The sequence below is a fragment of the Aquarana catesbeiana genome, linkage group LG13 (assembly GCF_042186555.1).
Source record: "Aquarana catesbeiana isolate 2022-GZ linkage group LG13, ASM4218655v1, whole genome shotgun sequence".
In the NCBI taxonomy this organism is placed as follows: domain Eukaryota; kingdom Metazoa; phylum Chordata; class Amphibia; order Anura; family Ranidae; genus Aquarana; species Aquarana catesbeiana.
Window position 1 is genome coordinate 36,466,080 of NC_133336.1, and position 15,283 is coordinate 36,481,362.

General features: G+C 40.6%; 1 protein-coding gene across 2 annotated transcripts in view; it reads right to left on the reverse strand.

Annotated features, from left to right (window-relative positions):
* MDGA2 (MAM domain containing glycosylphosphatidylinositol anchor 2) overlaps positions 1-15,283 on the reverse strand; it is a 1,144,403-nt gene that overhangs the window by 323,287 nt on the left and 805,833 nt on the right. For both annotated transcript variants that reach the window (XM_073609471.1, XM_073609469.1), the window contains exon 7: positions 9,225-9,554. In XM_073609471.1, the coding sequence (XP_073465572.1) occupies positions 9,225-9,554 (330 nt within the window). The remainder of the gene's footprint in view (positions 1-9,224; positions 9,555-15,283) is intronic.

Genomic DNA, 15,283 nt, shown 5'->3' on the forward strand with positions numbered 1-15,283 from the left:
AGGGTGGTATAGCAGAGGCTGAAATTTGTCACAACTGACACAACTGTCACTTCCTGTCGTAGTTGTGTGACCACGCCACAACTACGAGCTGAACGTTCAACTCACGGTTCCGGTGTGGCCCCCAACAAACTCAATGGGCAAATTTCACAGGCTAGGCGGGGGATTAGACACAGCGGGAGCCGATTGGTGGGTGAGGCGGACTTGATATCTGACAGCACCCGCTGATGCTTCAATACACAGGCACGGTAAACAAGGCAGATTGCCGTTCTGTCAGTACAAAAGGCATGGATCCTGTGTCACTGCTAAGCAGGGGCACCGATCCATGCCTTCCCCTAGTACAAACACCTCCCCCATAGTAGTAAAACACTGGTCAGGCACACATTTAAACCTTTTATTGTCCCCATTGTTAACCCCTACCCAGCCAGTGTCATTAGTACAGTGACAGTGCATATTTTTTTAGCACTGATCACTGTATTGGTGTCACCGGTCCCCAAAAAGTGTCAAAAGTGTCAGTATCCTGACTGTCCGCTGCAATATCACAGTCCCACTATAAGTCGACGATCGCCGCCATTACTAGTAAAAAAAATATATAAATATCCCATAGTTTGTAGACACTTTTGTGCAATATACGGATTATGTTTTTTTTTACCAAAAATTTGTAGCAGAATACATATTGGCCTAAATTGATGAAGAAATTAGATTTTTTACATTTTTTTTTTATTGGATATGTTTTATAGCAGAAGGTAAAAAATATTATTTATTTATTATTATTAATTGTCGCTCTTTTTTTGTTTATAGCACAAAAAATAAAAACTGCAGCGGTGATCAGATACCACTAAAAGAAAGCTCTATTTGTGGGAAATAAAAGACATCATTTTTTTGGGGGGTACAGCGTCGCACGACCGCGCAATTGTCAGTTAAAGTAACGCAGTGCCTTATCACAAAAAATGGCCTGGTCATGAAGGGGGGTAAATCTTCCAGAAGGGAAGTGATTGAATAGGCACGTGCATGATGAAAAAATGTGTTTTGTTGCATTTAGATCCGTTAATCTAGTTATTTTGTTTTGTTAAATTCGGTTGACTCGTTCAATTTGTTTTCAGGATTCGTTTTATGTCTTTTTTCAATTTTCTTCGAATTGATACATTTTAAATTGGTTGAATCAAAAACTTTTTTTTTTTGGATTCAAATGTGGTAAAGTGAACAAAACAAAAATCTTCATCAAATGATTACAATGACTCTAACTCACCTTTGGCTTAACAAAAACAACATTATTTCGAAACGGTACTCTGATAACACACACAGTCTTTTATTTCAGAAATATGTTTACAGTTTGAAATTCGATGTAAAATTTGATTAGAATTTCTATTTGAATTTTGAAAATTCTGACACATTTCGTTATTTGGAGCATTCAGTTAAAGGGTAACCACTTTCGTGGGGAAAAAAATAATATAGTGCATATAATTGTGACACTAATCATATTGTAATTAAATGTTATTAAAAAATGACCTTTCCTTTTCAATCTGCAGCCACTGTAATTTTCTGATAATGCAATACAATATGGCTACCTGGAGTTGTTTTGTACACAGAGTGTGTACTGACCACTCCCCAGAAACATTTCCTGCTTGTGTGATTGGCTCACCAATTTTTCCAGAAGTCTGCCTAAGATACAAGTCAGAATTCAGGCATCTCCTGCAACAAAAATGTCATTTTTCGAGTGATACTTTCAATAGGAACCTGTTTAAAGCGATGCAGGCCCAGCAGATTTCCTCATTAGTGCTCTGCAGCTGCACACCTGACAGTTAATTATGAAACCACTCCCATTGGACCCACTCAGTACAGAGAAACACACATGGATTTCTTCAGAATAACAAAAGGTAGGAATCTGCAACAATTTTTTTTTAATTTAGAAGAATCCATCCGAGAAGGCCCATATGTTACCAACATCCCACTTTAAACATATTATATACGTAGTACCCACCCAGGGAAATACTAGGGACTTTATAGGCAACTCCACTTTTCTTGAGAAAAAAAAACATTCCCCTCTGGGTGATCTATGTACATTGTACAAAAAATAGGCTGCACTGCTAGTAAATGAACGTGATCATGATGAATACAACCACCTTAGTGACAATTGAATGTAAGCAAAAATAGTAAAAAAATATACAATAGCTGAAAAACATAAATCACATGCATGATGGTGAATAAGAATTCAGTGATCAATTATATTGAGTCCATATAATCAAAAAATTAAAGTCCTTGTGGGTGCAGAAACTTAATGGATAGAGGGAGAAAGACACCCTTTCTTCAAGTGATGTATAGCGTGCAAGAAAAGAACGGTCTCCCTAGGGAGCGTGGTATTATAGGGAGTTCCTCCACCTCAAGTAAGTTATTATATACGAAGTACCACCCAAGGAAATACTAGGGACTTTATAGGCAACTAACGAACAAATTAAATAGAAAAAATATAAATTTATTGGTTTAAAAAATATATGGTGCCAACAACACCAATATTAAATTGCATATAGTATATAGACAAAGTCACATGACAAATATGAAAAAGCTAATTCTTCAAATTTTACTCCCAACGCGTTTCTGGACCTGCGTAGAGTCCTTTCTTCAGGGGCATTTCATACGAAGTAAAGCTGTTATGTGTGTTTTTACTTGACTTCAACAATGCTAATTTCTTTGACCCTGAACATGATTTTGATGTACGATTTTGTCTCCTTATAGATTATCAATATAACAGCTTTACTTCGTATGAAATGCCCCTGAAGAAAGGACTCTACACAGGTCCAGAAATGCGTCGGGTTTAACATTGAAGGATTTGCATTTTTTTATTTGTCATGTGATTTTGTCTATATACTATATGCAATTTAATATTGGGGTTTTTGGCACCATTTATTTTTTAAACCAATAAATTTATATTTTTTTCTATTTAATTTGCTCATCAGTTGCCTATAAAGTCCCTAGTATTTCCTTGGGTAGGGACTTTGTATATAATAACAAAGTTTGTTATAATTCTTGCCATGTACATAGATCACCCAGAGGGGAATGTTTTTTTCTTGACAAAAGTGGAGTTACCCTTTAACTTCATTTACACTATAATTCAGGTAGATCGCATAGATCCGAATCTCCGAATAATGAAAAATACGTCCGAATATTAATTCGGAACTAAACGAAGCGTACATGCCTAGTGCTGAATAGCAAAAAAAAATGCTCCAGGCATAAAAGGGGTAAACACCCTCCGGAGGTCGAGTGGTTAAGCTACAAAAATGGCTTATATAGGAATTATATATGATATCTTTTTTTTACATAAACAAAAGTAAAGTATTCCTTTAAAAGGCCATATCTACACATGGAGCTTGTGTTCCTTTTTGATACCCTCTTGAGGTAAAGCAGCTTTTATTTTACAGAGCTTCATTTTTAAATTTGAAACTCAGTATGAAATCAGCCAAAACGAACTGCGTGTGTTGCAGATTTCGCTAAATGGGGACCAACTGGCAATGACCACCTGTCCAAACTACCTATTCAACGCCGTTCACTTTGAAAAACCTCTATGTATGAGGATCATCATAATCAACGTGCCTGTAAGCCTGCTTCTGGCTGGTCTTTAAAACAGCAATGTGCGGCAATCTGTAATAAAGTAGGAACACATTTCTTAGATATCAAGGGAAGCGGCATAATGGTTTATTGCTTAAGGCAGAGTAAGTCGATGGATGATATATTGATTTATAGCTTATACAACCTGTTCTATTCGCCTTCCAGCAACTAACGTCGAACAAAACTAACACCGTGTAGTGGGTGTTAATAGTAAAAAGCCGGAATGCAGAAAGCACTTTGTAAAGGAGCGAAGCAATCGGTGCCTCTGATGCGATGTGTGTCTTTAATTTGATGCTACTGATTGAACTCTGTTTCACAGTAACAGAGAAAGCTGTATAAATACCCCTGCAGCAATTCCATCTTTAATGAAAATCCAGATATGATTTACAAGAAGCAGTTTTCGTGTTAGCCAAAATAATGCTGAAGTAATAGCTTCCACATCTAGAGGAATGGAAAATAAATAATACACCAAGACTTTTATCTTCTGAGTCTTGGTGGATGCGCTGTAAAAGGACCTCAAAACACGAGTTAAAAATGGAAAGCTTGCAAAGGAAGAGAAAAGTTTTACAAATCATAAACTGAGAGCATATTGAAAGAGAAAACTGGATCTGTGAGTCCTAACAGCAAATGTATAAGCACAAAATAATTGAGTACGGAGAGGCTGCATTCTTATAAGGAAAGGTTAAAGGTTGCATCTTATGCAGTTGGCATTAGCAAAGTAAAAGAGCTGAATAGCACAATGTTGGAATTTTTACATTAATAAGAGGAATCGGCAAACAAAAGCCAGTCGGTGGTCCGATCGGCAGAGGTGCCCGAAATGGTGTTTCTAAGAATTGGCAGTCATCTGCTTTATTGAAACAACAGAATCCTTTATTTCATATTTTGGTGAAATAAAGAAATAAACAAATCAGATGTTTCAAGAAAGCAGACGACTCCTGACAATTCTTAGAAACACCACTTCATGCGCCTCTACCGATCGGACCAACGAAGGACTTTTTTTGCACTGATTCTTCTTATTGATTCTTACAGCCACCTGAGAACCCTGCAGAGAATCCAGGATGGGAACACTTTGGCCTTGCGTGGAAACATGGTTTCTACACCAGAGCACTTGGATGGCTGTATTTTCCCCACCCCTTTGGGCAACCACAGCTTCAACAGATGTAACTCTAGTTTAACTTTTCTCTTCCCGTTGTGGAACAACTCTCTGTGGCCTTCACCCCTTTTGAAACAATTCACCCTGTTTTTGAATTAATCTGCTACACTATAAGGGCTCTCCTGCCCCTCAGTTTTCTTTTTGGTAGCCACCCCAAGTTATATTATATTTATTTATTACAGGTACTTACTATATATAACGTTGTCAATTATACAGTGCCTCACATACATATATTGCACATTCACATCAGTCCCTGCCCTCAAGGAGCTTACAATTAGGGATGAGCCGGAAACACCCCCCCGGTTCGGTTCGCAGAACATGCGAACAGGCAAAAAATTTGTTTGAACATGCGAACACCGTTAAAGTCTATGGGACACGAACATGAAAAATCAAAAGTGATAATTTTAAGGGTTAATATGCAAGTTATTTTCATAAAAAGTGTTTGGGGACCTGGGTCCTACCCCAGGGGACATGCAAAAAAAATGCAAAAAAAAGTTTTAAAAACGGCAGTTTTTTTCGGGAGCAGTGATTTTAATAATGCTTAAAGTTAAACAATAAAAGTGAAATGTTCCTTTAAATTTCGTACTTAGGGGGTGTCTATAGTATGCCTGTAAAGTGACGCGTGTTTCCCGTGTTTAGAACAGTCCCTGCAAAAATGACATTTCTAAAGGAAAAAAAGTAATTTAAAACTATAGCGGCTATAATGAATTGTCGGTCTCGGCAATACAGATAAAAGTCATTGAAAAAAATGGCATTGGATCCCCCCCCCCGTCCATTACCAGGCCCCTTGGATGTGGTATGAATATTAAGGAGAACCCTGAACCAAAATTTTAAAAAAAATATTGCGTGGGGGTCCCCTCAAATTCCATACCAGGCCCTTCAGGTCTGGTATGGATATTAAGGGGAACCTCGCGCCAAAATAAAAAAAATGGCATGGGGGTCCCCCCAAAAATCCATACCAGACCCTTATCCGAGCATGCAACATGGAAGGCCGCAGGAAAAGAGGGGGGACGAGAGAGTGCCCCCCTCCTAAACCATACCAGGTCACATGTCCTCAACATTAGGAGGGTGCTTTTGGGTAGCCCCCCAAAGCACCTTGTCCCCATGGGAACAAGGGCCTCATCCCCACAACCCTAGCCCAGTGGTTGTTGGGGCCTGCGGGTGGGGGGCTCATCGGAATCTGGAAGCGCCCTTTAACAAGGGGACCCCCAGATCCTGCCCCCCCTGTTTGAAATGGTAACGGGTACATTGTACTCCTACCATTTCACAAAAAAAGTGTCAAAATGTTAAAAAACCACAAGACACATCTTGGGACAAGTCCTTTATTAAAAAATGTTCCATGAAGTCCATTCATCTTCCTCTCTTGCTCTGCCGACGGACGGAAAAAAATAAATAAAAAAGATCTGCCTCAATGGGAGGCACCTGCCTTATGACGCTTCAGTGCAATGACAGATCTTTTATAACTGAGGGCGGGGCCACTCAGCCCTCCGTTTTTATCTATTTTCTGCAGTGTCTGAGGACAAACCCAGTCCTAGAGGGCAGCAAGGCTGTGCAATAATATTCAAAGTCCTCTTCCGATTTGCACCATCACACCAATGCTCAGGAGAATATTGTTGCTATGGTTAGGATTAGACATGTGCAATTAGTTTCGATCCAAATGTAAATTTGGATAAATTTTTGGTTATTCGGAGATCTGGATGTATCCTAATCTCCGAATTACATAGTAATGAATTTCATTGAAATTTGTTTTGTTTATTCGTTTTATAACGAATTCCAAATTTTCAGAATGATTTGAATTCAAGTCGGTCAAAAAATGATCCACCAATTCGAATTCTGTGTGAATAGCTGGTTGTTAAGGTGGGCCAGCAAGCCAGCCGCAGCGTCCTTAACAACCGATGAGTCATCAGCTGTCAACGGGCTTCCCCGCTGACAGATGACTGTAAAGAAAAGAATGCCAGCAATAGAAAATTCTGAAAAAAAGGTCCTTCCCCAAAAGCCATACTAGGCCCTTATCCCAGCATGCAGCCCGGCAGGCCAGGAAAGGTGGGAGATGAGTGAGCGCCCCATCCTCCTGAACCATACCAGGCCACATGCCCTTAACATGGGGGGTGCTTTAGGGCAGGGGGGCTCAGCCCCAAAGCAGAGTCACCTGATGTCAGAGGTTGACCTCTCCCCCTTGTGACGTCACTGCTCGAGCATGCCCGGGTTGGTGATGTCACAGGGGGGTGGGGTCACCCGCTGATGTCATCGGGTGACTCAGCCCCTTCACTATTTAGGCAATGTCAGAGGGATGAGCAGGCAGTGGACATGGAGCCTTCAACAAGACCGGAGGTTGTTTTCTTTTTCTTTTTTTGGGTCCAGCGGTGCAGCGAGCGGCATGATTGACAATAATCGGGGGACATTGTTTTGGATTTTTGATTTTTTAAAAAAGGAATTGTCAAAAAATCCTGTAGTGTCTTTATTAACTTTTTCGGTGAATGGGTAGGGGTACTATGTACCCCATACTCTTGTACATGGGGGGGTGGGATCTGGGGGGACCCCCATGCCCATGTTAAAGGAAGCTTCCAGATTCCGATAAACCCCCCCCCGCAGACCCCACAACCACTGCCCAGGGATGTGAGGATGAGCCTCGCATGTCCTCCCCCTTTCATGGCCTGCTGGGTTGCATGCTAGGATAAGAGATGGTATCCAGTTGGGGGGGGACCTGCGCTGTTTTTTTTTCTGAATTTTCTATTGTTAGCATTCTTTTCTTTACATTCACCTGTCAGCGGGGAAGCCCGCTGACAGCTGTTCACTCCTCGGTTATTAAAGATGTGGCAGCTGGCTTCCCTGCCCACTCCTTAACAACCAGCTATACTTTCTTGACACAGAATTCGAATTGGTCGATAATTTTTTGATCGATCCAATTTCAAATTGTTCCGCAAATTTGGAATTCACTAGAAAATGAATAAATGAAACTAAATTAAACAAATTTAAACTGATTGAATTTCAAAACGAATCAATGAAATAAAATTAACAAAATAAATCTATCTGCTAACATTTTTTTTTTCCATTCTGCACATATCTAGTTGGGATTTGTACTGACACCCCCAGTGCTGCTAGGCAGAAGTACTAACTACTTAACCACTGTGCTGCCTGTTATACCAGAGTCCCCTAGCTCTTCAAGATTCTTTGGGCCACATGTGACCAGTGACCACCACACATTTGACCCTAATTTTGACATTAGTTGTTTCTTCTGTCCAGTGAAAGGAAGAATAGCGTTGTTGCCTCTTGGGACAAAATTTATTAGTGAATGAGGAGGTAAAACAAGCATTTGTCTGGTCCACAAGTATTTGTAAAACATACAATGTGGCCCTTTGGGGACCCTTGTTTTATGTGAAAATCCATCTTACAGCTTTTTTTTTTTTTTTTACAGAGGAAGAATTACCAGCATAGACTCTTCTATGGGAGGATAACACCACTAAAAAAGCTACTCAATGGACAGGGTTTGCTAAATGAGTAGAGGCTATTAAGCATAAAAAAGGTTAGTAAATAAGGTGAAGCTGTGTTCACTTTGAATAGCAAGATGTGTTAGGTAAATAAAAAAAAATAAAACAAAAACATTATTTTTATCTAGTATGATTGGATATTAAAAGTGAACATAGCTTCACCTCATTCACTAAGGATCACTCTGCTAGCAGTCTCTCTTTCTTCAGCACATCAGCCTCTATGTTTTGCATTGCTAGTTAGCACAATAAAATCAGTCAAGCTCTTCTGCTCACTATTTAAATAGATCTCTATCGAAAATGCAATATTTGCAAACAGAAGGATGGTAAGCTCTTGGGAAAACTTTAGTTGAACTGAAAATCAACAACTGCCACACCGAAGCTATAAGGAAGTGTGAGGCTATGATTTACTATTTACGATAACACCTGTAATGGTTTAGTAATCGAATGCCAAGAGGATATGGTGAAAATTGTGCTCGATTTTCACGATTATATACATTTCAGTGTGTTTTGGAAGTACAGATTTTAAGGCCCATTTTGGTTCTTAGTGTCTCCATACTCTTTGCCCATTCCAGAACTATAATGACAAGCCGTAAAGTAATGGGTAATAGGTTCAACATCTTAAAACCTCACCAAACCATTGTAGTTTACTCTGTACATGAAGCATTATGCAATAGGGTGCAGCTTACCAGCGGACAGGGCTAAATTATGACATTCAGGAATGACTGAGGACATAATATTAACCTTCCAAATTACCTTAAAGCCATCTGCCCAACTCATCCTTGAGCAATACATCCTATCGTCATGCAGTTTAGCGCTTCAGCTATAACTGTGTAATTGTAAAGGACTGACAAATCTGCGGCATGCTGTTCTGTTACCCAAAATTGTTTTTATATTTGTGGACCTGTATCCAGTTACTGTTCCATGAAGAAGTATAGATCCTGAATCATTTTTTAAACAAGGTTAAAAGCAATGAAAATTCCTACCTGTACTGCTTGATATGTTGACATCATTGCTGATGTCCGGAACTCCTCCTCCCTTGAGTGATGCCACACATGTGTAAGTCCCAAAGTCTGTAAATTTTAAGTCAATGATATCCAGATTAGTGGTACCCGGAGAGACATCAGGGTCCGTCTGAGTGATGACCATCCTTTCTGAACTTCTCAGCGGCCGCCCGTTTTTAAACCAACTGAACGTCAGCTCTTCAGATGGGACCGCTTCCACTTGGCAGGATATTTTCACCTCTCGACCTATCTGGATGTTGTCATCTTTGTGGTAAGGGTCTGGGGTTATCCAGTAACGGCCTTTTTTCAAAGCTAAAATGTGAAAAGTAGGGAAAAAAAAGTCAGCATTAATATGTTAAAGAACTATAGTCATGTGAAAGTACACGGTGCAGTCTACCTTACAGGCAATTCGACAATAATCAAGTCACACTGTCAACATATGTCTCTGCTACCCCTCTCTGTCAATCCCTCCACTGGCTTCCGGTCAGCCAAAGAATTAAATTCAAAATACTAGCAACCAAGGCTTTTTTTCTCAAACAATAGGTGCTGGAACTCAACCACGACCGCCCAAAACCCCTCCCCCCACACACACCCTCCAAATCACATCAAATAGTGGGTGTGGTCATATTTCACAAACAGTAGAAGGCTCTTAAAGGGGCATTAAATATCAGGATTGCATAATATAATATAATATAATATTCAGATACCGGAGACAGCCCAATTAGGAAATAAAGATGATCAAAGAAGGGAGGTAATACGAGAGTATATTAGGGAATCATCAATGCTGACCCTATCGGAGATAATTAAAGCAGAAATGGATCATCCAATCACAGTAGAAGAGTTGAGCAGAGCAATAGCAGCCTTACCGACAGGGAAAAGTCCTGGCCCGGATGGCCTGACAAATATTTACTATAAAAAATTTTCCTCGGAGCTGATAAAACCGCTATGCAATTAATTTAACTCAATTAATGCAGTTAACCCACTGCCTCCAGAAGCTCTGGTGGCGTACATAACTATAATCCCAAAGGAAGGGAAAGACCCTCAGTACTGTGCCAACTACAGGCCTATTTCTCTGCTCAACTCAGATACTAAACTGCTTGCTAAAATCTTAGCTCTGAGATTGCAAGAACATATAGGGGATTTAGTGCACCCGGATCAGACAGGTTTTGTAAAAGGACGCGAGACAGGGGATAATACCATCCGGGCACTTCACCTGCTCCACTGGATACAACATGGCCCAGAGAAAGCCCCAAAGATCGTACTATCGATGGACGCAGAAAAAGCCTTCGATAGGGTGAACTGGGGCTTTATGAATGAAGTCTTGAAGGGAGTGGGTCTGGGTGACCGTATGATGGGATGGATAATGGCCCTCTATGCAGATCCAAGAGCAAGGGTTAAAGTGAATGGTACAGTTTTGGACTATTTTAGCATACAAAACGGAAGGCAAGGGTGCCCACTCTCCCCATTAATATTTGCTATAATATTAGAACTATTTCTCTGTAGGATTAGAGGCAATGGGGGGATATCAGGAATAGGTGTTGGGGACGTGGAACATAAGGTATCGGCCTATGCTGATGATCTGCTGTTCTACCTCTCAGCACCTCAGACATCCTTAATGGCTCTCATGCAGGAAGTGGACAGATACGGTCTCCTATCTAATTTCAAAATCAACTATGAAAAATCAATACTCCTCCCCAGTCACGTCCCTCAAGAAATGGCAAGGATGCTGAGGAGGGAGTACCCCTTTGTGTGGAAGAAGGACTCATTGTTTTATTTAGGGGTTCATGTTACCTCGGATCAAAAAATGTTATATGATCTTAATTATGCATCCCTAATGACAGGGGGGACTTAAAGAAATGGACAGGACAATATCTAACATGGTTTGGAAGAGTGAGTGCCATCAAAATGTGTATACTACCTGGAATTATTTACATGTTATATACAGTTCCGATCAAACTACCAGGAATCTTTTTCAAATAGATACGGAAGGCTTTTGTAGCATCTGTGTGGAATAGTAAATGACCAAGGTTGACATATGACATCCTGCGTAGAAGTAAGGCAGATGGAGGATTGGGTCTGCCCGATATAATAGTATACTACAAGGCAATGTCGCTGGTACGTATCCTGAATTGGTGCCATGATTCCTCTAGTAAAATGTGGGTCCCACTAGAAAAAGCTATAGCGGGGAGGAATTTGTCAGGAGCCCCCTGGATTCCGAGTGTGGCAAGAGGACTTTCGAAGTGGACGTCCCCCCTGACCTGGAATTCTTTGACAACATGGGACAATTTGAATAAAACAGGAGAGTACTCCCCCCAGGTGTCCCCTTTAGCTCCACTAGAGGGATTCCCATGGTTTCCACCGAGGGAGGGAGGGGGATTCCTGGGGGCATGGGGGAGGGATGGAGATGTTACTTGTGGCAAGTTTGCCCCGCGGGGGACCTTAGCAACTTACTGGCTACAGCACTAGGGAATATATCCATATCAGGATGGAGATACAACCAAATGACAAGCTTTTTTAAAAAAATGAAACCCTCTCTAAGACCATTAAATTCAACAACTAGGTTTGAGTGCCAGTGTGTACGCTTGGGGGAAAACAGACATCTGTTGTCTCAGATGTATAACCTGATATATGGTACCCAAAAGAATATAATCCCATACTTTATTAGGGAATGGGAAAGGGAATTAAATAAGGTACTGTCAGATGAACAAATTAAAAAAATGATTAAATCAACTTATTCAACGTCCATAAGTTCGTACGTTCAGGAAATGGCCTATAAATTCCTGGCAAGGTGGTATAGGACACCAGTAAGACTAAATAAGATGTATGTAACAGCGGATGCCCGGTGCTGGAGAGGGTGTGAGCAAAGGGGTACATTTCTCCATTTGTGGTGGGAATGCCCCAGGATCAAAGAATTTTGGGTAGCAGTTGCACCATGGATCGAGAGGTTAACCCCTAGACCTATAGAGCGTGCACCTTTGGACTTCTTGTTTCATGGAACAACCGGCCCAATTAAAGCCTATAGGAAGAGCATTACACCACACCTATTAAATGCAGCTAAAATATTAATCCCCAGATTCTGGAAACAGACCGCTTTCCCAACACTAGAGGATTGGAAAAGGGAGGTCAACCGGATAATGGAAACTGAAAGGTGGGTTCATGTAGTAAGGGATAAAAAAGGGGAATTTGAGAAAATATGGGCAGGCTGGATACAGTGTGTACATGGGATAGATTAAGAGGAAAGACAGGGAATGGGAAGGTGAAGGTGGCAATGGCCCTATAAAGACCTTAGTATAACCGCATATTGGTTTTAACCATAAAGCAATAAGGTGCTGAAGTGCGAAATATGAACAAGATAGATATAAGCCGGGGTCTTTTTAATTTTTTTTTTTCTGCTGTCTCCTCCCTCCTCCCCTTCCCCTTTACCCTTATATTTGGATGCTTGCCCCAAGTGAAGGGAGAGAGGGAGAGGGTGAGTTGAATCATGTGGAGGTGGAGAGTTTGGCACTTGAAGGTGGGGAGTAGTGGGCTGTGAAGTTTGCTTATTCATAATTAGGGTGCAAACCCCTTTTTCTTCTTTTTTTTTTTTTTTTACACAAGATAGAAGTTACACTTTATTATGGCCGTTACATTATAAGTGGTTTGGTAACACATGGAGGTAGGAGAAGGGACCTATTCTGGCTTTAATTAATTTACTTTAATACATATTTTTTTTTTTTCTCTGTCACTTAGAAGTGAGAAATTAGGCCATGAAGGCCAATATATACAACTATGGATAATTAATAATAATCACAGGGTTCGTATGGTGGGTTTTTTTTTTTTATTTATCTTCACTTTTGCTGTTTGGGTTTGTTTAATGTGTTGGCTTGTAGGTGCTTGGAGTGTCACGGAGGAATCAGATATATAGACTGACACACACAATCATCGGGAACTATATTAATCACAGGGTTTGTTTTTTTTTTTTTTGGGTGAAGACACAGGGCGGGTATTTATTTTGTGTTGGGCTGGGGAGGGGGGCCGAGACAGACAGCGCTTAAAAAATCTGTTTTTTTGTGTTTTGTTTTCTTTTCTTTTTGGGGGGAGGGGATAGGGTTAGTACAACTGGTCAACTGCTGACAAGAGAACTGTGTAACTAGCTTGTTTCTCGTCTATGTTTACTATGTTTAACCTTGTGTAGTTATTGTAAAGCATGGAATGGAGAATGTATAATTGTGAATTGTGGAATTTATAATAGAAAATAAAGGAAAAAATTTTGATTATAAAAAAAAAATATCAGGATTGCATTACATAAAGAGTGCAGAGTTCATGGGGGTTACACACAGAGTGCAGAGCTGTCACTTGTAAACACAGAAACCGGACTTCTGTGTTTACAAGTGATTGTGGTGAGCAGGCACCAAAGGGTCTGAGCCAGAGATGGTGGAACTGAGTTCCACCAAGTTCCCCCTGAAAAAAAGCCCTGCTAACAGCTACGTACAAAGCCATCCACAATTTAGCCCCCAGCTACATCACTAGCCTAGTCTCTAAATACCAACCTACTCGTTCTCTTCATTCCTCTCAAGACCTTCTACTCTCTAGCTCCCTCGTCACCTCCTCCCATGCTTGCCTCCAGGACTTTTCAAAAGCCTCTCCAATCCTATAGAATGCCCTACCCCAATCTGTCCGCTTATCTCCTACTCTATTAGCTTTTAGACGATCCCTGAAAACCCTCCTCTTCAGAGAAGGCTACCCTACCCATACCTAACAACTTTTTTTTTAATTTTCTCCATCAGCTCACCCCCCACAGTTATTACCTTTTGTTTCCACTTGACCCTCCCTTCTAGATTGTAAGCTCTAACGAGCAGGGTCCTCTGATTCCTCCTGTATTGATTTGTATTGTAAGTGTACTGTCTGTGCTCATTGTAAAGCGATGCTCAAACTGTTGGCGCTATATAAATCCTGTTTATAATAATATAATAATAATAATAATAATAATATGTAGCACAACATAGAAAATTAATTCAAATCTTTGATGATAACCTTTAAAAAGTTGACAAGCTAAAGTTTGTCATAAGCCTTTAAAGATGGTGAGACTTGAACGCTCAAAGAAAGACTCCGTAAACAAGTTTATGTAAATGAAGAGGGAAAAGGGAAGACCATGAATGAAGAGAGTCTGCTATTGGTTCCAGCTTATCTAGCAGAGCGGTGCTTTCCCATTGCTTTTTGACAGAAGCTGGCAGGCTAGCTCTGTAGCAGGGGTGCTCAGCATGTGGCCTGCGGAACCCTCTGTTGAGGCCCACGACCTCAAACCAGGGAAGCACATGCCCACATGCTTTGGGATGGTGGGTCGGCAAGCTCAGATCATGATCAATGGGTTGCCGACCTGCCATCCCAGAGCATCAGAGTTCATTAAGCCTGCACCGGCAGCGGAGGAAGCAAGTGGACACAGAAGGAGCAGGAGCTGCATAAGCCAGTAAATCCTCTGTAGAGCTGGCTCCTATCCCAGGTAAAGTGATACCAAGTGCACTTCGCCTGAAACCTTTCTAGCCACCTGGAGAGCGATGCCAACAGAAACTGTCAGCGGAAAAGCTAAGTGTATTAAACAACACATACACTGCACTTTTGCAATGGGCATATTAGCACTTATAGAAAAGAGTTATTAGGCTGCTGTCACACTGCTCCGCAGGTGCAGAGCAGTGCACCTGGGGATTTCCTGCAGGTTAGCTGCACTGAGCCATAGACTTTTATTATATCCTGCGGGTGTGGTGCACTTTCTGAAAATACATACATATACATTTTTTTTTTTTAACCTCTGATTTTAGATACATATATATATATTTATTTATTTATTTATTTAACCTTTTATTTTTAGCAGTTGTTTTATAAATTGTTTATAATGGTTTTGCTTTTGGATTGCCATTGTCATAATTAAATAACTGAACATACGCTTTAAACAGCATATGTATATCATCATGTTTGAACCTGCGTCATTGCACATTGATCTTTTCCATGCATAGGAGCTTCAGTACCTCTTGCTGACAAAGAACCCACTTAAACATTTTAGTGCA